Source organism: Mesoplodon densirostris, chromosome 4 (genome assembly GCF_025265405.1).
Source record: "Mesoplodon densirostris isolate mMesDen1 chromosome 4, mMesDen1 primary haplotype, whole genome shotgun sequence".
Classification (NCBI taxonomy): Eukaryota; Metazoa; Chordata; class Mammalia; order Artiodactyla; family Ziphiidae; genus Mesoplodon; species Mesoplodon densirostris.
Window position 1 is genome coordinate 118,649,972 of NC_082664.1, and position 24,551 is coordinate 118,674,522.

Genomic DNA, 24,551 nt, shown 5'->3' on the forward strand with positions numbered 1-24,551 from the left:
GGGTGTGCAGGTGTGTGTGAGTACATGAATCTGGGGACAGGGCAGATCAGGCAGCCTGGAACGCAAGAGCTTGGGGATCTTGGCCTGTGGGTGATGGAAGCCATCTGAGAGGGCATTTATGCCCCAATTTACAGGTGAGGGTCTTGTAAATTGAGACCTTGCCCAAGTTCCCCACACCACGGGCTGGGCTTGGAGGGCAGGCACCAACCTCTGCTTGCCTCTGATAACAGTGCTAATGACTCTAATTCACTTTGGTCCATTAATGAGTCTTTATTGAGCAGAAGCAGGCGCCAGGAGTGTGGGAGTGTGAGCTACCATGTGGGTCCTCCAGAGCCCTGCTCCCAGGGAAGATGGCCATCTAAGCCTCCCTGGACAGCCATCTCGTAGGCCAAGATATCGCCTCCTGCTCCATCACCACCCCTGGGCTGCAGGGCCCCCCGATGTCCCTCCTGGCTAGTGAAGCCTTCATTCAGGGAGTAGATGGCAGACAAGGAGGCAGGCTGTCACTGTAATACTTTGTGACCTAGCCTCAGCCTGGTCCCTCCTAGGGTCCAACCTAGGCCTTGAGGTTGTGGTGGGGGCTTGTGTGGCAGGACTGGCCCAGGTGATGCAAGTGTGTCTTTCCACCTGGAGGAAGGGTGCAAAGGCAGCCATAGCAGCAGCCACAGGAAGAAGGGAGTCAGCCTGGCACCCAGAATGAGTCCCCTGGCCAGCGGGCCCCCTTCAGCTCCCAGTGTGGGCTGGCGAGAGGTAAGGTGGGGCCGTTGATGGGTTCCCTGAAAGAGGCCTAGGAACTCAGGCAGACAGGCATGGTCCTAGAGCACAGGTGAACCCTAGCCAGAAAGCACCACCTCAGCTCAGCCTATAATAGGAATGAACCATGCATATGCATGAGACCTCATGACTATTCATATTAGGGAGAAGCCTAAATGCTCCCAGGTTCTGACTCAGGTGGGCTTGGGACAGGGCAGGAGTCTCTGGCTCCACCATCCCTGTGACCCTAGGACCCTGGGTTATGTGGCTGACAGCTGTTGGAGCAGCTGGAGCAGGAACCCCAGTTCCTGTCTTGGTTCTACTCCTGTCTCTCCCTATGACACAGAGCAAATCACTGCCCTGCCTTAGGCCTCAGCTATCCCATCTGCAGAATGGGAATAAGTCTCAGCTCAAATACCTCCAGGGGTTGTGCTGAAGGTCAAATCCAGGCAAAAGCCATCATGTGGATTGGATTCCCCTGGAAGTTTAAGAAGGGTCTTTAAGAGTCAGAGGTTGCCCAAGATTTTCAGTCGAGGTTTCAGAGAAGCAGTGCTGCATATTAACTCCTCTCACAAACTCAGAAACTGTGGCCCAGAAAGGTAGAGAGACTTGACTAGTTACACTAGTGGATTCTAAGCCCTGTGGCCTGGTCCTTGCCCTGGTCGACTTTAGGACACTAGGCAGGGCTGCTCTCCGGAACCTAAGCACCTACGCTGTTTCCTGTCACTTCACCAGGGTTTTCGGAGCCATTTGTTTTTATGTCTGTATGTTGGGTGGCCTGCAAGTGGGGCTGGCGTCTGCCTGTGAGTATAAAACTGACAAGAGGCGCTGGCAGAGTGTGGAAACTGTCAGCAGAGCAGCCGCCTGTGAAATTAACATGATATCGAAAGCGTCAATGTTTATTTACTGGAAATATCTGGACAGGATGCAAAGCAGGCCTGCAGCTGCTGCCTCGAGGGTGAGGGTGAGGGTCACCCCTCCTGTCCCTCCTCACCAGCTACTAGGTCCTGCTAGCAGAATCAGTTGACCCCTTAGTTGAGACTCCCACTCTCTTCTTGACTTGCTGAGGAACAAGCTCTCAGGGAGAAAGTGCGGCTTCATTTAAGGCTATCCAAAAGTAATCTCCCTCACGTCCCAGGGTTCCAGTGGTGGTGTGTCCTGGATCTGGTGAATGAGGATGAGTCCTTGTTCTCCATAGCAGCCCTCCCCAAGCCCCAGCTGATTGGGCCAGGTTGAGATCACCTGACTAAAATGTGGCCAATCACAGGGTGTCTTGTGGGAATTTGAAATCAGGGCACAGAGATTAGGTTAGCAGCAGGGAATTGAGATTGGAGGTTGTGTTGGCTCCAGGCAGGGGCTACCATCTTGGGGTGGTCAAGCTCAGCTAAGCACACGCTGATGAGTGAGGGAAAAGCTTGGTTAGCAGAGATGAGGAGGAGAATAGAGCGGATATGCAGAGGGGAGAAGAGATGAGAGACCTCCTAGCTCCTGAGAGAGACAGACACAGATGGTTTTCATCTTGGGATAGGGAAGCCTGGTAGTTCATTGTGCAATTGTGTTTCTTCAAATTTCTCTGTAACCTTACATTCAAAGGCACTTTTGGGAGAAAGGGCAGAAATCCACTGAAACTGGCCCTAAGACAGAGACTGACTCTAGGACTTGAGGTGACAAGAAACAGACCCTCAGATAAAGTGTGGAATTAGCTGGGAAGGAGTGAAGGGGGTGTCAGTAACCCATAGCATATGGTAGCAAACCTGCTAATTATGCTGTGCCCATAGTCATTGGGACCCAGACCTGGGGCCCACTGAGAGCCAGGCTCAAGGAACCACAGAAAAAAACTAGAATCAGGGACATGCCCTATAGCTTGCCTATGCTTCTCTCTGCATCCTCTGTGAATTGGAAACATGGCTCTTCGTAGCTCCCAGGCTCACATTTCCCAGCCTCAACTCCAGAGAAAAACCAATATTGGTATTCTCTGTTTCCAAGTTCAAATATCCAAGAAAAGGGTTCTGATTAGCCAGACTTGGGGCAGGTACATACCAATTTCTTGTTCACTCACACTAGCAAGGAGATGTGGGTTGGGTATAGGTTAGCCCAGCTTGGGTTGGGTACCCTCCCCTAGGCCGGGGCATGTCCAGGGGGTGGGTTCCATAAGAAGACAGCAGTTCCTAGTCACACCACAAAGCAGGCAGAACAACTGATACCCACTCCATTCTTTAAGCACAGAGATCTGGGGGCATCAGGCCTGCGCCCATCACCTACTTCTCTCCAGAGGATACAGGTTGGCATCTACTGATGGCAACTATGCACTGTTGGGCTGAAAGCTTTTTTCTACTTCCCCCTTTGCTACATGGAAGTTTTCATGGCACTTGAGCTGATTTCCCAACCCCTGCCCCAACCCCCATGACTGCATGCCAGGTGCATGGATAGGTGGTAAATTACCATTTAGCCCAGTGTCCCCAACTTGATCAGTGACAAGAATCAGCAGAGCACCTTCCCAGACATTTGGATTCAGTTCGGCTGGACTGGGCCTGGGAATCAGAATTCTGACATTATCTTATCTGGAGGATGACTTGGGAATCACTGATTTAGGCCATGGAGGGTGAAAGTCTCACCTGGCCTAAAATGAGACCAAAGTAGAGGGATAGATGGCACCCACAGTGTGGACTCAGCCCTGGAAAGTCTTTTAAGTGGTGGTCTGCACCTTGGCTGCACATTAGAATCGTCTGGGGAACTCTTGAGAATCCTATTACTCAGGCAGCACCCCAGACCAATGAAATCAGGATCTCGGGGAGTGGGAGTTAAATAGCAGTTCTGTTTTGTTTTGTTTTTAAAGGTCCCCTGGTGATGTCAATGTGCAGCCAGGGTTGAGAACCACACTGATCTAGAGAAAGCCACACTTTCACTTCACTCACACTCATACTTACAGACCCCAACCCGCCCATAGCCTAGAAGAGGCGGCCTTCCCTATCTCCTGGCCCTGCCTCCAGCTGATGGGACAAAGGGTAGACACCTCACGTAATCCCGGCAGATCATAATGTCTCTTCAGAATTTAGAATTGAACATGAAGGCTGAGTGAGTTGCCATGGAGAGCTGAGGTTGTCCTCTTAGGGGAGCTGGGCTCAGACACCCCCTGACTGGGCAGTAGAGGAGGGGACAGGTGACCTGAGCCGCTAGGCAGCCAGAGGCCGAGCCAAGAGAGGAGAGAAGCAGCTTCCTGTGATGGGCTTCCCTGAGACTATATCCTTGCAGCAATCCCCTTGTTAGAGAACATCTTTATATGGGCTCCTGTTCGTTGGAGTGCGGTCTCATTTTGGATACTGACAGCACTGGAAGCTCAAACTTACCGCAGCCCAAGAGCCCCACATCCCCCTGCAGCCTCCACCATTCTGCCCTGGAGGACCCAGTGAGGAGCAGCGGGCTGGCGCCTACTGGGCACATTCCACAAGCCAGCTACTTTCCACCAGATCTGTCTCTAAGCGTCCCAACAAGCCTGCAAGATGGGAATGATTATCACCGTTTTACGGAGCAGTGCAGTGCTGTGCCCCAGGCTGCCTGGCTGATACATAAAGCCGGGTGTGCCAAACCACTTCCAGTGTATCTCACCGGAAGCCAATTATGCAAAGCAGGGCAGAGTGGAGGTCCTGCTGCGAAAGGGGGTGGGGCTGCTGCTTGCCTGGGAGGAGGGGGGCTGACCATTTGAAAACAACCCCACTGCGGCCTAGGCCCTGGGACACACATGGGCACGCTCAGAAGCTGGGAGCTGTGATTACTGTCATCATCCCTGTCACCGTTGTCACACAGGCTACAGAGTGCTTTGTGAACCACAGCCCCCCCTTACCCCATCTGGTGTGATTCCTCATAATGCCTGGTACCTGTAGTTCTGATCACACTTTTTAAACACATATTATCTGAGTGATTGGCTAGTTGGAGTCTCCCCCACCAGACTCGAAGCTCCCCAAGGGCAGGAACTTTACTCATAATATCCCTGGTGCCTAGCCCAGTGCCTGCTGGGAGGAGGTGCTCAATGAATACGTGGAAGGGAGGGAGTGCTCAAAAGCAAGAATTATGACTCCGTTTTCTAGATGGGAAAGTGAAACCCAGAAAGGGGAAGCCAAGTGGCCAGGGTCAGACAGGGAGCAACTGCTAAGCTGGGCTAGGACCTGACCCAGAGCAGGGGCTGGAGGCCCAAGAAGTGAGATTTCAGGACGGCTGTAGGCATAAGTAATCCTGGACAAATGCATAACTACAAACTGAGTGTGGGATGAGAAAGTGGTGATAAGACCCTGAGTGAACCCCTTCCTGCGACTGAGGCCTCCCCCTCTCTGACGGGGAACCACCACCCTTTCCAGTACGTGCAGGTGGAATGAGCAGTGGCAGCTCTCCCCGAGGCTGAGAACCATAGGCCCGACCCAGAGTGAGCAGTAGGTGGGCCACGAACTGGAGAAGGTGAAAGGCCTGCAGAACCTCACTACAGGGCCCATTAGAAACCATGCTTGCTTTTAATGTTCCTAAAGAAAGAGAGAAAGGTGGGCTTGTCCGCTCAATAGGGTAAAAGACAATCATGACTGGTTTTCACCATGGGCTCTTAATTTCTACCCTGATGAGACAAGTCTCCCTCTTGGACAGGGCACCTGGTATTGGAACGGGTCTGGCTGTGCGTCAGGGACAAACCCTCCATTGCTCACCGCCTGTGAGTCTCCTGGTCCAGGGCCCCATGCTTGTTCTGAATGTTCTGAGTGAAGGCTGGGGGCAGGAAGCTGTATTGAGAAGGTGGCATTATATACAATGGGGAGTCCATAAGAATAATAATAGTAGAAGCAAACGTTGATTGGTCACTTGCTCCGTGCCAGACATTATGAGAAGTGCTTTGCAGGCATGGTATAATTTAATCCTCATAAGTTATATGGGCAAACTGCCCAAAGGCACACAGCTGGTATGTGGCAGAGCCAAGATTTAGACCCAGGTCATCTGGCTCCAGATCCCGTGCTCTTAACTTCCTACACTCAGCCCCTTTGACAGGACTTCATCTCTTGGTATGCTTTGTGTTTCAATGTGATTCAAATATTTAGGGTATGATTTTGCCTAATCCCACTGTTGGCAGGTCCTAGGCCAGGGGATTGATTCAGAAGGGGGTGGGGGAGAGGGCGGGGTGGTGGCGATGAGGAAAGGACTATTTGGGGAAGTGACCTATACCATGAGCTGAAGGTTGCCAGAAAAAAGAAGTGAGTGTGTGTGTGTGTGTGTGTGTGTGCGTGTGTGTGTGATGGGGGAAGAGGGAGGTGGGGGGTAGGGAGCATCCCAAGCAGAGGGAAGAACATGTGGGGAGGTCTGGAGGGGAAGGAACTTGGGCATTTCAGGAAAAGGAGGTCAGTGCAAGCTCTTCAGAACCTTCTGGAGAGAGGAGACCATACTGGGTCATAAAGGCTCCCCTTTGAGCCAGGTCCCTTCACAAACCTCGTGGGGTGGGCCCCACAAGGTGCTACTGGCCAGGATGCTGACCTGCCGCGCCCGTCCAGGGGGACCAGCGTCACTGGGATTTATTTCGGGCTCGTTATCTGGGCGCCTCTGAAGAACCCCTACCATTCCTGCCCTCAGCCTAACCTTGCCTTCTAACCCTGTAAAGGAAGAGGGCCAGGGCACAAGGGTCCGGAGTCAGGGAGGGGGATAAAGGGAGGTTCCCTTGGCCACGCTCCTCCTGGCCACCTCCTCCCAGCCCTTAGCCGGGCACCTCCCCTGGTCGCCTAGGAGATAGCGCCCGGTGCGCTCTCACTGGCCAGCCGCGTCTTGGAAGGCGGGAGCGAGGCTCCCGGCTGCTGTCCGCACGTGCACGTGTGTGAGCGGGCTCACGTGTGTGTGCAGGGTGCAGGAGCATTGAACACAGAGCTGGTCTGGGCACGCTGTGATCCCAGGAAGGAGGGAAGCCGCGGTATGGGAGGCGGGGTGTGGACCCTTGGGAGGACCCAGATGGTCAGAGCTTGGTCGGGGGTGGCTTATCCAGGGTGCACCTGTGAGCTGCGGGAGGGGGCTGTTCTGTAGGCCTGTGCTTTAGTGTGAGTGCTCGGGTGAGAGGATCCAGTGTGGTATACCAGTGTGAACAGCTATTATCTGTACCAAAGTGTACACTGAGGGTGTCTGCTTGCATAGGTGAAAAGGTTTGTGTGTGGACACATATATTGCTGCCTGTCTGTGTGGGAGAATGTGAGGCTGTATAAATGTGAGCTCTTCCATGTGCACGTGTGCCCACTGGAGTGTGTGTGTGCATGTGCGTGCATGGGTAGCAGAGAGGTGTGCATAGTCATGTGTGCATACTCTGCCTCTGCTGCTCCCACACCTCAGATCTTTCCTCCATAGACTCTGAGGTGTGTCACTCTCATGCTCAAGCACCCACCATAGCTCCCCATTGCCCCATGGCACCCTACAGAACACCCACCTCAGCTTCCCCAGCCCCTCACACTCAAGTCGCCCTCCCTCCCACAGGAGCACCGAGAGCCAACAGGAGCGGGGATTCTGTCCCTGGTGCAGGGGAGGTTTCAAGGGCAGGCGTGAAGAGTTCAAAGCAGATTTTCTTAAACCTAAGCCAGGGGAACTTGAGCTGAGGGCCTTAGGAGCCTTGGAAAGCTGGCACCTGCCTTTTGTCTCCCCTATTTTCTCTCTCTACATGAATGGTAACCTTCCCTTAGGCCCCCACTGCCTGTGGGACACTGGACTCCACAGCTATGGGGTGCTTACCAGGTGTTATTCCCTCATCTACCTCCCCACCCCATCCTCCCCTGCCTGCAAGTTTGTTTGGGAAACTTTCTTTCATGAGGGAGGGCTAGAGGCCAGCTGGAGCACCCAGCTGGGACCTGGGAACCCATCATAGCCTTTCCAGCTCTGTGCCTCACCACAAAACAATCCTCCCATCTACCCCACACTTTCAGCAGTCCTGTCTGCCTCTGGGCAACTACAGGAGCCCATCAACCTTGCAGTGTCCCTAACCCTTCCAGCTGCCCCGCAGGACAAAGGAAACAGCTGTTCTCCTGACTCCTGGCCAGCCAGGTGCCAGCCAGTGGCCAGGCAGCCCTGCTTGGCACTTCTGGTTGAAGGGCCTTCCATCAGTCCTACTTCTATGCTGGTGGTTCTACCTGGACTCACCATGGGGCAGAGGGTCTTGTCCCACTCCTCATGGGCCATCCTGCCTAGCTGAGCTCTTGGGGCCCACCTGGTCCAACCCCAGCTGTGCAGAGAGGGGAAGTGAGGCAGAGGGGCAGGGACTCACCCCAAGTGGCAGAAGATTGGCAGGTTCCCTGAGGAGGACACAGGAAGACTCCAGAAAGGTGACCTCCAGGGTATGTGTGGGGAGGGGGCTGCTCTGATGACTGGGCCTCTGGGCGCTTTGGCTATCCCGGCTCCAGACTGAGGAGCATCTGAGGAAGGTTGAGGTGGTCTGAGGTGGCCAGAGCCGGGGCAGGTGGATGGGCCAGCAGGCCCCTTGGGCCTCTGTGCCAGGTGACTGAGCAGTTGGTATCGAGCATGGCGAGGGGGATTTATGGGCCCAGGCCAGGGCACGGCAGTAAACATCATTGTGCTAGAGAGGCTGTAACTCTACTTTGCGTCAGCAGCAGTGTGGGGGCAGGGAAGTGAGACAGGAACACCGCTGAGTTCTGGGGTGAACCCTGAAGCTGGAAGGGAGTAGGGAGACCCAGTTGGTCCTCCCTCAGGCACCTGGGAGGGTCGGCCCAGAAACGCTCAGGGACCGGTGCAAGGTCACACAAAGAAGTGTCTTCCCCTCCCAGTGCTCGGCGCTGGACAGAGCCCAGGAGACAGGCACACGGACAGCCTCACTCTGACCCAGCTCTGTGCTACCGGGGGGCAGACGAACTCCCCTTCCCACCCAGGGCTGCTCCCTGTGCCCTTGGAGTGTCCTGAAAGAGGCTCTGGCGCTGACAGGAAATGGAAGGGACAAGGGTTTACTGCACCTGTGTCTCTCCTCTTCACGACACTATATTTTTTAACGAGCTATGTGAATGTCTGCTAGTCGGAGAGCAAAGTCAGGGCCCCCAGCCGCCCCCCTCCTCTGGGGCTGGGTGCCCCCTGGGGCCAGCCTGACCTTGGGTTTCCTATGGGAAAGCTTTCTGGATGCTACAGTGGTTGCCTCACTGTTGCCACGTCCCAGTTCAGCTGAGTCAGAGCTAGTGCTACTACTGATTCATTTTGTGACCTTGGACCTGTCACTCCCCCTCTCTGAATCTCAGTTTCCTCATCTGCAAAACGGGAGCACACACTGGGCATTGTGTGCGTTCTGAGGTGCACGCCTTAGCCGTGCAACTTCGCACAATGGCTCAGCCTCTCTGAGACTCGTGTTTCTCATCATCAAAACAGGGGGACAGTCATGCTGATCACTGCTTTGGGCTCAGCTTTGGACACTGGGGCCTGGGAATGGTGGACCATTGGGAGGGTCCGCAGTCCTCTCACCTGCCTGGCTTTCTCTTTCCTCCACCTCCAGCTTTACCTCCAGCTTCCTCCTCCTCCTCTGTTCCTCCAGAACATCCTGTTGCTCCATCCCCAGGATTGGCTGTCTCCATGGCGGTGTGTCTCAGCCCAGGCTGGGAGTGAGGGGGTGTGAGACAGGGTGGAGCTGGTGGGGGGTACAGGGACAGCCATGCTCTGGTTCCTGCTGGGGTCACATCCAGGGCATGAATTGGCATGGGGGTTGGGGTGTGAAGGAACTGGGACAGGAGGGGTTTGGGGCTGAGACACTGGGGCATCCCTCAGTCTCCGTGGCCCCCAAGTCCCCAGCCTAGCCTTCCCAGACAACAGAAATCACCTGGCCTGCGCTGGGGTATAGGATGAGCCATAATAGGTTTATGGGGAGGCTGTAAATCCCTTCACAGGCTAAGCAATCAGTTCCCTCAGGCAGTCAGGGCCAGAGCTTAGTTACATGGCCACTGTTCTCAGACCCCTGCCCCATAGTCCCCAGTTGCCTAGCAGGTACCAGGGCCAAATTGCCAGGTCCTTAGAACAGGCTGCTGGGCCTTGTGTATATCATGCTCTGATCTCAGGCCCCCACAGAGATGCCAGGTAGACTGGGAGCCAGTAGGGGAGAATTGATTAGCAGAAGCTTTGATTGTGACCCCCACCCGTGCACTCACCCACCTGTGCCAAAGCACACTCTCCATCACTGACTCACTCCCATCCCACAAAGGAAGGAGGCCGCAGGAGGTGATGGGACCATGCCCACTCCACAGCTGAGAAGCCTGAGCCTAGAGTGGCTCAAAGTAGAGACCAGTCTGGTGTCTTTTTTTTGCCATGAAGTACTGGTGCCCTGAGTACGGATCCTGCCTTCGTCACCTACCTGGCGGTGAGCCCCAGGCAACCACTTCTCCTCCCTGAGCCTCAGTGTTCTCATCCAAAAGGAAACACATGAGAACATCCTTGTGATAGGATTTAATAAGAGAATGTGGGTAAAGTGTCTGGCCTGGTGCCTGGCACAGCCCTTGATAAACAACAGCTGTTACTATTATTGCTATATTAACCCTGGTGCCACCTGCCTCCTGCTTCTGCTTGAAAGGACACTGCACCAGGGGCAGCAAACTTGGGCTCAAGTCCTGGCTCTTACTTACCACCTGTAGATCATCTGTAGCTCTGTCACCATCACTCTCTAAGTCCCCCACTCCTGGGTAAACTGTAGAGGCCTGTTCACAAATGAATGGTTCCAGAAAGAAAAAAGGCCCTGTGGAGGTTCCTATGGAAGGTGACTTCCAACAGTGGCTGCATCGACACTCGCATCGATGTGACTTTGCAGCTCCTCCCACCCAGAGCTGGGTCTGACCTCCCTCACCTGAATCTAGGTGGGCCTGTGACTTGCCTTCACCAATAGAATGCAGCAAACGTAAAGCTGTGGGACTTCCTGGCCTAGGCCTCAAGAGACATGGCATCTTCCGTTTCGCCCTTCTTGGAGCGCTGAGCTACCATAAAGAAGTCCAGCTAGCCTACTGGAGAGACCATGTGGAAAGAGAGAAGCCTGCCGTCCTCCAGCCCTTCCAGCCTCCCCAGCTCAGGTGACAGACATAGCCAGAAGCGGCCCCGGATCTTTCAGCCCCAGTCAGTTCTCCCCAGCTAACACCAGGCAGAGCAGAGATGAGCGGTCCTTATCAAGCCTGCCCAGATTATGAACAAACAATAAATGGTTGCTGTTGTTTTAAACCACTAAGTTTTGGGGTGGTTGTCATGCAGCAACAGATAACTGATACAGTCCTTTAGCCTCTTCTGTACCATCTTTACCCAGACTTGGCCTGGATGGGTGGAGCTCCTTGGCATCAGTTGTTTGGACAGGAGATGAGCACCTGACTCAGAGGCAGCACATCCATTGGCTGACAGGTGGCCAATCAGATTTTTTTCCTCTGGAGACTATGAATGAAAAGATCAGAGATCCTAGCAAGGCAGAATATGAAGGCAGCTGAAGCTGGGGTTTTGGAATGGGAGCTGAGGACGGCTTTCAGCCCTATGCAGGCTGTCCTGTCATCAAAGGACACCAAATTGGGGAGACGAGCAGGAAAGCTGATAGACCATGGAACCAGGTTCTGTGAGGGCCCAAATAAGTCACTTAACTCCAGTTGGCCTGCTCTGACCTTGCTCTTTATACCTCACGAACCCTGACTTCAGGCCCTGCAAGGCTCAAGGTCCCCCAAGACTCCTAATACTTGCCAGGGGTCTACACTGCTCCTCTGACCCCCTCTCCTTTGCTCCCTGTGACCTCCATCCCCTGAAACACACACAGGTTGTGGCCTTGTCCTCCAGGGCCCCAGGGCATGGCCACTCTTTTTCCATCCTGGGCAGTCAGGGGTGATAGCCTAGAGTCTGCTGCCATCCAACCCACACAGCCCCAAGGCCTTTCGTGGCAAACCAGAGGGTATGACCAGGTTTGGTTTCTACCCCAACCCCACTGGAGTTCCAGCTCTTTGGGATTCCCCATTATGTTCCCCACGCAGTTCCTGAGTTCAACCACCACTTCTCTGCTTGTCCATAATGATGTCATGATAATAACAGTGGTCACTGTTGTATACCAAACAGGTGCCACACCTGAGATGGTGTTTGAACCAGGGTCTGCCTAACTCCAAAGTCCATGCCCGATCCACCGCTCTGCTGTGTGACTCTAGGCAGGTTACTTCCCCTCTCTGAGCTTCAGATTCACGCTTCTGACAGGTAAGCTGGGGGGGGTCATGGTGTTTTCTGTTTCCTCTAGTACTTACCCTGCTGGATGCTATCCTTGGCCCAGTCCACTTGCTTGTCCAAGGGGAGGCTCCCAGTCTTATCACCCTTTCTCTTTAAGGTATGCTGTATCCTGAAGGAACAGGCCTGGAGGCTGCCTCTGGTCTTGGTCTTCTGGAAAGCAGGCTAAACTCTCAAGATTCAGTATCTTGCCTTTTCCCCAGTAGCTTGGACCCAAGCTGAAAGGTGAGCAGAGAAGCCAGCTCCCTATAGGGCTTGATGTGGCAAGACACCCTGACTCCACAACCCCATTGGGTCTGAGGCAGACTGGGGTCATGTGGTGAGTGGTATCTGTGCCTTCTCTTTCTCTCTCGGAGGCTGTCAGGCCATGGAGAAAGTAACCTCTCCAGTCTGACTTTCCACGCTATTCCCCCTTAAATCTGCCAGGATTCTTAGCAGTTGAGTTCATTACCCTCTTCTATAGACGAAGGTCCAACAGTTAGGAAGGGGCAGCATTAAAACCCAAGCTGCCTAGCTCCCAGCTTGGGCTTTTCCTGGGGCCCAGGCTCTTTGGCTTGGGCCAACCCAGCCCCCGGACCCGGGGTGCCCACATCCCCGTGAACTGGCTCTCTCCCCCATCTGAAAACAACCTCACAATTTTCTTCTGTACTGGATTTCCTCAGGGGTTCTGTTCCCTCCCAGTATCCGGGAAGATATTGGCCCTGCTCTTACTAGAACCTCGTGAAGCCCGAGGGATCCCGGCTTCCCAGATGGGTTAAGTAATAATCCCGTGGGCTGCCTTTCTGCGTGAGGTCGGTGCCCACCAGGGCATCCAGGGCTGTGGCGATGGAGAGCCTATGCTCTGGTCTCTCTCTGGAGGTGGGCAGGCCTGTCGAGTTCTTGAAGCCTCATGCGATACCACCGGCCTCTTGTTGCATACAAGCCACCCCCATGTCCAAGGACTCCTCTCCCTGCCCTTGAGGTCCCCAAAGTTGTCTCCTGCCAGATGGGGGTCCCCAGGCCTGGCCCTGGGAAGCCCTGAGCCAGGCTTAGAAGTCTGCGGCTCTGGAATTTCCAGGCCCTGGTCCTGTCAATTAGAAGCTGCATGACATTGGCTAAGCTACCACCCTCTCTGCTCCTGGCTCTGCGTCACAGCTGGACCCAACAGTAATCATCACCACCACCACTGGTGGAGGGTTTACTGAGTGCCAGGCACTACATCAATCAACAAATATACCTATGCTCCCTCATTGAACCTCCTAATGGACAAAAGTCTTAAGATCATCTTTATGTTACAGATGAGAAGACCGAGGCTCAGAGGGGTTAAGAAACAGTCCCGGGTTTCCCTGGTGGCACAGTGGTAGACAGTCCGCCTGCCGATGCAGGGGACGCGGGTTCGTGCCCCGGTCCGGGAGGATCCCACATGCTGCAGAGCGGCTGGGCCCGTGAGCCATGGCCGCTGGGCCTGCGTGTCCGGAGCCTGTGCTCCACAACTGGAGAGGCCACGACAGTGAGAGGCCTGCGTACCGCAAAAAAAAAAAAAAAAGAAAGAAAGAAAGAAACAGTCCCAAACAGCTAGTAAGTGCTAGAACAGGACCTCAAACTCAGACCTGACCTCAAACCTCAGGGCCTTATCATCACTAGTCTAGGCTGCCCCCCAACCCCGGGACCTGCAACATTTTCCACATCAAAACTCTAGGATCCTGTGGGGAGAGGATCCTGTTTCTTCCCAGGATAAAACCACAGTTCAGGGGGCTTGAGGCTTCCCCAAAACCAGGCACAGTCTGGGGTGGTGGTTGGGAGATGTGGGCAAGTGTACACAGACTGCCTGGAGCAGAGCAGGCTCCTGGGTACATCTGTAAACTGAATGAATGAATGAGTGAATGAATGAATGAGTGCCAACTCCATGCCAGACTCTGCTCACCCTGCCATCCCACCAGAGGCTTGGTTTAGAAGTTGCTAGGCACGCAGCTACCCAGTTCATGCCAGCTTGGGTTGGGGGGGTGTGAGCCCCAGGAGGAGCCCTGATTGGAGGAGCTTCATTCTGGAAGTTTTTTGCTGCTGAGGGCTGACTTCCCTATTACATCCCCCCACTCCCAAGTTCAGCTAAGTCTGTACCCATGGGTTCCTGCATTGCTGGATTCTCCCCTAGCCTGAGGGTTAATGGGCAGCAGGGTCACCCTGGGCCCACTGTGGGGCTGAATCCAAGGAGTCCCCGAGTAGAAAGAGGAAACTTGGAGGGGTGAAGCCAAGCTTTCCTGGCTGCCCCTCCCTGTCCGACAGAGATGAGGGGTGAGCACATGGTCTGCTGGCTGAGCTACCGCCCCAGATTCTAGAGCCCATGGATTCTGGAAAAGTTACAAGCTGACCTGTCTGGCTCATCACACTTCTATCATCACTCAGAGCATCCCTTTCCAGGGTTGAGTTTGGAGCATCTAGGTTTGGTGAGAATGAACAGGGCCACCTCTGACTCTCCTGGTCAGCTCACATGCAGGTGGCTCCCAATCCCAAACCCAAGACAGGGCATGACTGGGTTGGTGACCCGGGTCTGGGCAGTCCTAAGGGCAGCCCCAGAACTGCCTTCCTAGCCCCAAAGACTGGGGACTCTACATGGGAAGTGGCATAGAGTAGGCACTTGATAAATGCTTATGGAAAGAAGGCTTGGAGAGATCTGGTGTTCCCAATCCCTGGGTAGGTCCAGGTCAAAGCTGCAAGGGGCTTCTCCCTGGAGGGACCCCACACCAGAGGTGGTGGAAGCGATGATGCTCATGGGCCTCGGGACTCCTCGGGGGGTCTAGAGCCCTGGCCATCCAGGCAATGCTTGTGGCCACCGCCAGGCAGCTGTCCTGGGAGAAGCCTCTGGAAGTCCCTGGAGGCGGCCCTCCCCTGGCATGCCCCCCACAGTGAGATAATAATGACCATAATGAGAACAGTCACCCACACATGTGCACAGCGCTTTACAGGTTACAAAGTGTTTCACATACATCATCTCATCAATTCCTCACAACAGCCCTGTGAGGTAGGCAGGGCGGGGAGTAGCGTTTCCATTTATACAGATGTGGAGACTGAGGCCCAGAGAGGGTCAATGACCTGTTTGAGGCCACACAGCAAGTCAGCAGCAAAGCTGGGACCAGAGTTGGGCCTCGGCTCCTGGCTCTCTCCACTGACTGTGCTGTCCTCCAGGAGGACCCCAGCCCCTGTTCAGAGTCTCAGCCACACCCAAGCCAGGCCCCGCCCCCTGGCAGTAGTGCTGCCTGGCAGCTCAGCAGACAGGCCCTCACCCCCATTGGGCAGCCCAGTCCCCTCCACCCGCTCTCTGCAAACAGCCAGCCCAGAGCTGGGCCCAGACCCACCACCCAACCTGCTCCTGGCGACTGCCCTGGCCGGGTGGGCAGGCAAGTGGGGCTGGAACCTCCTTCCCTGTTTTCCTGAGTGATCCCTCCCCACAGGGGAAGACAAGAGAAAGGAGGAAGAGGAGGAAGAGAAAAACAAGAAACTGAGTTGGAAGAGGGCCCTGGAGCAATCAGGACGTCAAAAGTTTGCATTCCGACTAGCTATAGGAAATAGTTTTTTTTTCTCTTTTTATTATTTCAAGTTTTCATAAAAATCCATAATTACTGAAACCCAAGTTACAGAGGAAGTTCGTAACCTTTTTATTGAATTATTGACTGTGCCGTGTCAGCTTCCGACTCCAGTCTGTCAACGTGTGCCCCTGTGCAGCTGGGGTCCCCAGGCCTGGACTTCTGAGGTCCTGGTAGAAAGAGGGCAGGCGGTGAGGGCCAGCGGGGGCAGCAGGGGACGGCGTGGGAGGGAGAAAAAGAGTGTGTGTTGGAGGGGCTGGGAGGAGGTGGGAAGGACTGGAGAGGGAGCGGATGGCAGCCAGGTCCCTTCCCCTGCCCGGCACATCCCAGGGTCCCCGCCCCCCGCCCCGGCCTCATATCATCTTCATATTGAACTTGCGAGGTGCGTCGGCGGAGCTGATGCCTGCGTCCGACTTGCGGGGCACATACTCAATCTCGATGTTGTGCTTGGTGTTGCCCTTGCCCCGGCTCCAGAGAAACAGCAGCACCAGACAGAAGAGGACGACGCCCAAGAAAGAGATGAAGCCCATGGTGGTGGCGATGATGAGGGTCTTGATGTCGAAGGGGAAAGGCACGGTGGCGCGGGTGCTGTTGGCCTCTCCCTCGCCCGGCTGGTTGGAGATGAAGGCGAAGGTCTTGTTGGGCTGATGGGGCCAGTCGGGCGAGTAGCTGCGCACGTGCAGGTGGGCAGGCATGGAATCGTTGCCGCCCGCGTTGGCTGCGATGCACAGGTAAGTGCCGTTGTCCTGCACCTGGGCGTAGCGCACCTCCAGCGTGCCATCGGGGAAGACCGTGAGCCGCCCGTTGCTCTTGGCCGAGACCAGGTGCTTGCGGGGCGAGAGCCAGAGGATGGCGGGCGGCGGGTCACCATCTGCCCGGCACACGAACTGCACTGTGTGGCCCTCATCCACGAACACCTGCTGGGCCTTGCGGTCCCGGATGCGGGCACGGCGGCAGGTGAAGTAGTTGGGCAGGAGCACATCAGGGAAGTCCTTGAACTCCTTGCCCTGGACGAACTCGGGCGTGGCACACGTGGGCTGCTGCCGGTTGAAGTTGAGCCGCCAGCGGCGCCGGAACACCCACAGGAGCCGGCAGTCGCAGGCCAGCGGGTTGGAGTCCAGGATGAGTGTCTCCAGGTTGCCCACCGAGTGGAAGGCCGACTCCTCCAGTGTGGTCAGCTGGTTGCCGGAGACGTTGAGCACGCGCAGGTAGTTGAGGCCGCGGAAGGCATAGGGCTCCACCACGGCCAGCTGCCCACCCACCAGCTGGATCTCCTGCAGCCTTAGCAGCTCATGCAACATGGAGCCCTCAATGGTGCTGATGGGGTTGTAGGAGAGGTTGAGGAAGCGGAGATAGACCAGGTGGCGCACCGCCAGGTAGGGCACAGCGGTCAGGTTGCAGTGTGTGATAGACAGGGACGTCAGGTTGAGGCCGTAGAGACAGTTGGGAGTCATGGTGTCCAAGTAGGGCCAGTGAGAGATCTCCAAGACCTTGAGCCGGTACAACCTCTTGAAGGAATAGTCCCGGATGGCATTGATGTTGAGGTGCCGGAGCCGCAGGACGATGAGACCGTGCAGGTGGGACAGCGCCTCGGTGGGGATGGAGGTCAGGTTGCATTTCTCCAGCGTCAGCTGCTCCAGGCTGTTGAGGCCGCTGAAGGCTCGGTGGGAGATGTAGACGAGGTCGTTGTCGCCGACTTCCAGTGACTTGAGGTTGTACAGGTCCTGGAACATGTAGTCCAGCAGGATGACGATCTTGTTCTCGCTGATGTCCAGCTTGGTCAGGTTACTGAGGCCGGTAAAGACGCCCAGGGGGATGAGCTTCAGGCGGTTGCTGCGGAGCCCCAGCGTCCGGAGGTTGAAGAGGTTGTTGAAGGCACCAGGCTCCACGGCGCTCACGATGTTCTCATTGAGCTCCAGCTCCTCCAGGTGCGGGAAGCTGGCAAACTCGTCCTGGTTGAGCGTTTTGATGCGGTTCTTGCCCAGGTCCAGCAGGCGGGTCTCGGTGGGGATGCCCTCAGGCACCGCCACAAAGCGCTTGCGGTGGCAGAGCACCGCGCGGTCCTGGGCGGAGCACTCGCAGCGGGGCGGGCAGCCTGTGGCCGAGCCTGACAGCACCGAGCCCAGCACCAGCAGGAGGATGGGCTGCCAGCAGGCCAGGAGGGGGCTGGGCATGCTCCGCACGCCCCCCGCCAGCATCCTCTCGCTCACCTGTGGCCAGGAGCAAGCACAGGACAGAGGGGGCGGTTAGAGGGCAGTGTCTGCTGGACCCCCGCCCAGAGCCCTCTGTGCCCTCTGCCCTCCTGCCCTGTCAGGATGTCCCTGACACACAGAGAGAGGCAGGGGTCCAGAGGGGCATATGACACCTGCCTGGGAACCCACAGTGAGGTCCAGATGCCCAGGCCAGAGGGCCTCCTGCCACCCCATGCTGCTTCCTCCTTGCCCCTTACCCTACCCAGAGCCCTCCTGAAGGACCCTCCAGCATCCCTGGTGTCCAGGGGGTTCATGGAAGGGGCAGGGTCACTTCAGATGAGCCTGGCGTTGGCACCCTAGGCCGCATCCACCTCCTTTCCATTTTACATTTTACAGACAGTGCAACTCCAGGCATGCACCTCACACCCCACCTGGCACCCTGAGCCTCAGCTTCCCCTGGTGTTCATCAGGGGTAAAGCGAGACCTGTTGAGCTGCCCTCAGGGCTCACAGAGGGAATCAAAGGGGCTCAAAGGCTGAGGCCTCTAGGAATAGCCAGCAGAGGAGCACGTCTGGGCCCCAGCTTGCCAGGCAAGGGCTTCTGAGGCTGCTGGGGCCCACCCTCTCAGAACTCCAGCCTGAGCATCCCCAGGCACAGACACCACGGCTCCCTCCCCATCAAAACTGTGCTGAGCTTGAAGCCCAAGAATCTTGGGCAACCAGCATACCCAGTGGTTCCCACCAGTGTTTGTGAAACTGCTCCCCAGTGGGGTTTCTGGATCAGTGGAGGGTACCCCCTTTCCAGAAAGCCAGGACCCAGCCGTAGTGCCTCCCTGGGGAATCTTTCCAACTCTACCCTTCTTCTGGGTCCCCATGGTGACCCACCCAGGCTCCTGAGCTCAGGCTCCTGCTATTCTTTCCTCCTGGAATGTCCCTTCCCCCGGTGTGTTGAAACCCCATCTTTAAGGCCATTGCTCTGAGAAGCTTTTTCTGATCCCCAGCTTGAAGTGTACTCCCCTTCAAAGACTCCCCCCAGGCTTCATCTGTCTGTCTGTCTCTCCGGCTTCCAATCACCCTTCTCCTAGTACCAGGGTTCTGTGCTGCTGCTGGTCCAGTGGGGGAGCAGTCAGACACCCACAGCCCAGGACGGCGCAGGCAGCCCTGGAGGTGCCGGTCCACGCTGGGGCACTGGGGACATGAGGCTTGTTACAGCTGGGCCCTGAGGAACGTGCAGGATTTGGGTGGTGATGACAAGGGAGATGGTGCCGGGATAGGGGTCCAGCCTGAGTACAGGCTGCAGGGGGTGTGAGCCAGGGGTGTGCAGGAGCTCACCCCCGATTACTCTCTCCTAGCGTGCGTTCAGAGGCCACTTGCTCCCACTTCTGCTAGACTGCTCTTCCCTCCTCTATCTCTGTTCCATCCTATGGGAAACTGGCCTAGCAGGGTACTTAGGGGGCTGGGAGGACTAGTCTGGACTCCTTCAAACTCCAGAGGCTGGACCAGATGGTCTCTGGGGGCCGAGCTGAAGCCCTTCTACTGCTAGTGGGGGTGAAGATCCATCCCACCCAGCCTGGCACCCTTGGGGCTCTGCTGCCATCCACATAGCCCACACTCATGGCCCTGAGGGGGCCTCACTGTAGGAAGGGGATGCCCAAGCTGGGAAGGTCCCATCTCTCTGCCCCAGCTCAGGCCCTTCTCCCACCCCTTCAAGCTCCTCCCCACACCTGCACACAGCCTCCACTTCCAAAGCCATAGGTCTCATCATCTGCACGTCAACCCTTATGGCAACTGGGGCTTGGAGAGCTTGTGGCTGCCCAAGGACACCCAGACAGTTGAGGAAGTGGATTTGGGACCAAGGCTCTGGTCTGTCGGATTTCAATGACAATGCTCCAGCGGTCTCCCAGGACTGACAGGCACTCCCTGGTTGTTGATCGACTAAGTGACTGATTAACTAGAGAGGGCTCCTGGTGTCACTGACATGTTATAGAATCTGCAAGGTTTTGTTATTCCCAAGGGTTCTGTCCACCACCACCACCCCCGTCCCCTCAGCCCCTCTCATCCTCTCTCCAGAGTTTTCTGTGGTTTGGCCTCCCCCACCCCACCCTCATCAGGCCGTTTTCCACAAGTCACACATGCTCCAGTGACCCACCAGAAAAGCAAACATCCTGACAGGCAATCAATAAGTAATTGGGACGGCAGCTGGGGCTGACGTGGGTATGAGCTTGGGGACTGGGAGAGGTAAATAGGACTTTTAGCACCCAGCTCACGACTGCGCTGGGGCATGGGGTAGGCTGATGGAGAGGGTGCTAAGGAATGAGAGAGGGGATAGCGAGTGCACAGGCTACCTTGAGATGTCGGTAAGACCCTCATACAGACAAGAATCTGGCATATGAAGACTCCACCCCCTTGTCTCAACCTACCCATCTACCTCTTCTCCCACCATTCCCCCCGGGGAAAACACCCAGGTATCCCAGCCTTGTCCTGCACATTCCTGGCTCTAAACCATCTCATTTTGGAGATCTCTCCCAGCCTCACTGCCCCAGCAACCTTTGTGACCATCCATCCCAAAGGCCATCTCCTCCATGAGGCCACCCCTGATCTACTCAGTCAGAAATCATCTCTTGCCCACAACTCTGAAGTACCTTAGATTTATTAGTAATGACATTATGTAACTGATGTATAGCAATTTTCATTCTAAAAATGATTTGAGCCAATGGCCAGAAAAATTATGTTACAAGATGATAAGGAGATAAAGCTAAAGAAGGCAAGCCAGTCAAGACAGAAGGTCACAAAATCCTATATAATGATTAAAGGTGAGAGCTTCCTAGTGGCCTGAGCAAAGAGGGAAATGTGCTCCAAAGCCTCAGCATTTGGCGCCTCTCCTGTGTCGTATATTTAATCCTGGGTCAAACTCCCATGGGTACATTTCTCTCACCTGCTAGAGACTGAGGTGCCTAAGGGCAGATGGTGTGTCTGCAGCCTCAGACCAAGGTGTGGCATGGAAAAGACTCAACTGAATGTTCTTTGAAAGGAAGTGTGTGTGCATGAGAGAGTTTTTGCAGGGGCTGAAGTCACTCTGATGAAGCTGACCCTGGAGCAGGCCCACTGAGCAAAGAGAGACCTGGTGGATTCAAATATGTTGACAGAAAAGCTGGTCGGCATTGCCCTGTGTGGCAGGCCTGGCAGTTAGACCCCCTGAGAAATGGGCCATACTCCACGGGACCAGGATAGCTCCAGAAGGGCACATCCTCCGAATTGCCTGTTACATGTGACTGTCCTGAAAGATGGGGAAACTGAGGCCTAGAGGGGCTAACATGGCTTCCCAAGCTGGTTCAGCACACTGGGCCTGGTCTCCAGGTCTAACATCCCTGTCATCTAGGGATACTGGTAGGGTCGTGTCTGACGGGGTCACCAAAACTGCTGAGTGAGCGACGTGCTGCTCCCGCCCTCCTGGCACCATTAATCCTGCTGGTTATTCCTGCAGTGGCCAAGGAGAAGTGTTTTATGCATTTTAATCAGTGTTTTATTTTGGATCCTTGCCCCCTGAAGGGCTTCCCACAAGGGCAAGACTTTAAAAATTGGACCAATAAATACAAAGGAAATGAACATCGAAGGCTGGCAGGTGGGCAGGCAGAGGAGAGCCGTGCCCGGGCCACAGCACACAGAGCCGACAGCAGCCTGCGTCCTCCCAACCCCAGAGTGGTGGGAGCAGCCGAGCCATCAGACCTGCACTGCAGAGGGCCACCTGCCACCATCACACCCTCACTCAGGCAGATACAGCCTGGCTCACTTGCTCCCCACACAAGCCACTCCACTGTGTGCCCCTCAAGGACGCCTGCCCTCTCTGCCCTTTCCCCCCGCTGTGCAGGGAGGGACTGATTCCAGGGTCCCTGAGGGAACACACGCAGAAACTGGATCTTCCCCAGCAAGAAAGTCAGCATCCTCAAACCTGCTTAAGGAAGGAAGACGAGTAAGGGCTCAGGCCCCAAACTGCAGTTTTACTGGGACTGGAAGGATCTGAGGTTGGCATCCCCAGTTGGGGCCTCACATTGGGGCTGTCCCTCGGGGCTCAGGGTTGAAGAGCATAACTGGTGGAGACAGAAGGGGCTTGGGATCATCCATGGGTGACTTGGAGAACCCTAAGGGAGGTCAGGGGTCATCCTATCTCCTAAGGCAGCATCTGGAGGCCCCTGGGGGCAGGGGCGTGCCTCTACCACGCAGCCAGCCTGGCCCATACGAGCTGGTCAGAGGCCTGCACTTAGGGAAGGGCTGGGACTAGCATCTTCAGGCCACCTGCTACAGGCCAGGTTTTAGGCTTTATATACACTGTCTTAGAAACCCTCACCCAGCATTCAGAGATATTTCCTACCCATTTTACAGATGAGAAAAGCTGAGGCTTCCAAAAGGAAATTCCTTTGCCTTTAGGCCTAGGCTACAAAGCTAGGAAACAGCAGAGCTCCGTTGCTCCTGGTCAGGCTGCCTGCCCCAAGAGCTACCACAAGTGGAGCCGGACTTCTTTCAGACACACAGGCCAATTCAGAGCCAAAGGAGGGGCAGGCGTGTCGCAGCAGTGCTAGGGTAAGGCCCCCAGGGCTAAGGGAAGGCAGTAGTCCTTAGGTAGCTGCATGTAGGTAACTTGCCCCCTAAATGACAAAAGCTTTTCCCCAACTGTCAGAAAATGGTATGTTGAACACACTGAATTTTTTCAGTGTTTTCCCACCGTAGCATTCTCCTTTGCCTGCCGCCACTGTCTATGCTAGAATATCACCTAATTTGGGGTCGGCTGTAGCACAGGATGGAAGGTTCAGTTATTTTTGGTTTACAGTATCAATATTTCATGGTGTTCCCACTCAGTGTTCCTCAGGGACCGCAGGGATCCCCAGTACACACAGGCATGAGATCCCTGGCATGGAGGTGCCCACTGCCATCCCCAGGGCCCGGGGCCCCCTGGTTTCTCAGCCTGGCTGTGTGACCTGGGGCAACTGTGACAGGCTGCTTCTTCACTGGGAAATGAGGCTGTTAGGCACGATCTCATCTTGTCCTGACACCCTACATTCCTAAGACTGAGCCTGCAGCAGGAAGGAGGGAGGAGGGAGGGCAGACTTGGGGTGGGGGACTGAGGGCTTCAGAGAGCCTGCCTTGGGCCCCGCCCAACTCTACTACCCTTTCCTACTGATTGTCAAAGCCCTGGGCCTGTTAGCACATCCTGTTCCCGCCACCACCCCTTGAGGTGGGTCGATTACCCGGAAGGGTGAAGGGACATATGCTGTGTCACCAAAGACTGGAGGCAAGGTAAGGTCTAGATTCTTCATGACTTGCCCTGTCCCCAGGTTCCTGCCTGTCTGAAGTCCCTTCTCTGCCTTCAGCTCCAGGGCACAGAGCAGCTGGATCCATTCCATGAAATGATAAAGCACGTTCGTGATAAGAGTACCTGTTAAGGGCTTCCCCGGTGGCGCAGTGGTTGGGAGTCTGCCTGCCAATAAGGGGGACACGGGTTTGTGCCCCGGTCTGGGAAGATCCCACATGCCGCGGAGCGGCTGGGCCTGTGAGCCATGGCCGCTGAGCCTGCGCGTCTGGAGCCTGTGCTCCGCAACAGGAGAGGCCACAGCAGTGAGGGGCCCGTGTACCGCAAAAAAAATAAAAAAATAAAGAGTACCTGTTCAGAGGCAGCTGTGGCCACTGGCTGAAAGTAGGGTAATGCGGGGGTGGAGTGAGGCCTGGCTAGAAAGCCCCGATGGTCACTCCATCCCGGGGCCTTTCTCCCACAGCGATGGTCGACCACCTGCCCCATGCCTGGAGATCCCCCACTCAGCCTTCAGAATCCAGCTCAAGGGCCTTCTACCCCAAGCCGCTCTTTGCAAGTCGCCAGGAAGAAGGGATCACCTCCTGGGGGTCCCCCTGGGTCTCGGGTGGCGTCTGCCGAGCACTGCTGGTGGGTTTACCTCTCTCCCTTCCTCCCTCTGTTAGAGCCTCTGCTGCCTCCCCTTCTGTGGCCCCCAGATTGAGAGCCCCCCGTACAGGGCTGGGGCTGCTAGAGCTCAGCACCGCCAGGCCCAGCTTCAAGGGGCAGAGAGCCCCGACACACAGCTGCTGGGACAGCTGCCCAGAACAGCTCTTGACTCCAGGTCTAAGCTCTTTACCGAGGCTTCAAGGAGGAGGAGGAGGTGTCATGTGGGCTCAGGCTGAACTACAGATACAGTTCCACCGGCCAAGTCAGGGGCGGGAGAGGCACCATTTTAGCCAAGAGAACGGTGCGGGCAAAGGTGTGCAGGGTGGAGGTGACTCGTGTCCGGGAACATTTGAAAGCATCCAGGGGCTCCTAATTGCTTCTCTTGTACCCCAAATCCTGACCCGGGTCCCTGGACTCCTTTTAAAGATCCTCCATTCTGGCTTTCCCGGGCTAATCCCTGCTGAGGTATGAATGGCTGATAATGGCTTAAGGTGTGAGCTGCTAATGGGGGAAACTTGGTCTTCCCTGGCCAGTCTAATCCAGCAGGGCTATGCTGAGAGCCTGGGGAGGGCAGGGGCTGCCCCCTGGCACACGGGGAGGGCGTATGGGGGCAAAGGAAACCCTGGGAGGAGGGGTTAGCACCAGGTTGAGCTCTGGCAGGAGAAATCCAGACCGACTGTGGCCCGCAGGCAGGCAGCTGGGCCGCGTCTGTCTGTCCGTCTGCCTCCTCCTGGGCTGGTCTGCCTGCCTTTGCCTGCCCTCTCCCTCTCCCTTCTCCTCCTTCATCCACCCCCCCCAACGGGGAGGAAAAATCAACCTGAAAAAAATTGAGGTCATGTCCTTTGTTGTGTATAATTCTTTATTTTCCTCTTGCTCTTGGTTCT

At 55.7% G+C, this 24,551-nt stretch overlaps 1 protein-coding gene across 2 annotated transcripts in view; it reads right to left on the reverse strand.

Annotated features, from left to right (window-relative positions):
• Positions 1-15,266: 15,266 nt before the first annotated feature.
• Positions 15,267-24,551, reverse strand: part of LINGO1 (leucine rich repeat and Ig domain containing 1) — an 83,042-nt gene continuing 73,757 nt past the window's right edge. For both annotated transcript variants that reach the window (XM_060095144.1, XM_060095143.1), the window contains one exon: positions 15,267-17,737. In XM_060095144.1, the coding sequence (XP_059951127.1) occupies positions 15,881-17,725 (1,845 nt within the window). In that variant the 5' untranslated portion in view covers positions 17,726-17,737 and the 3' untranslated portion in view covers positions 15,267-15,880. The remainder of the gene's footprint in view (positions 17,738-24,551) is intronic.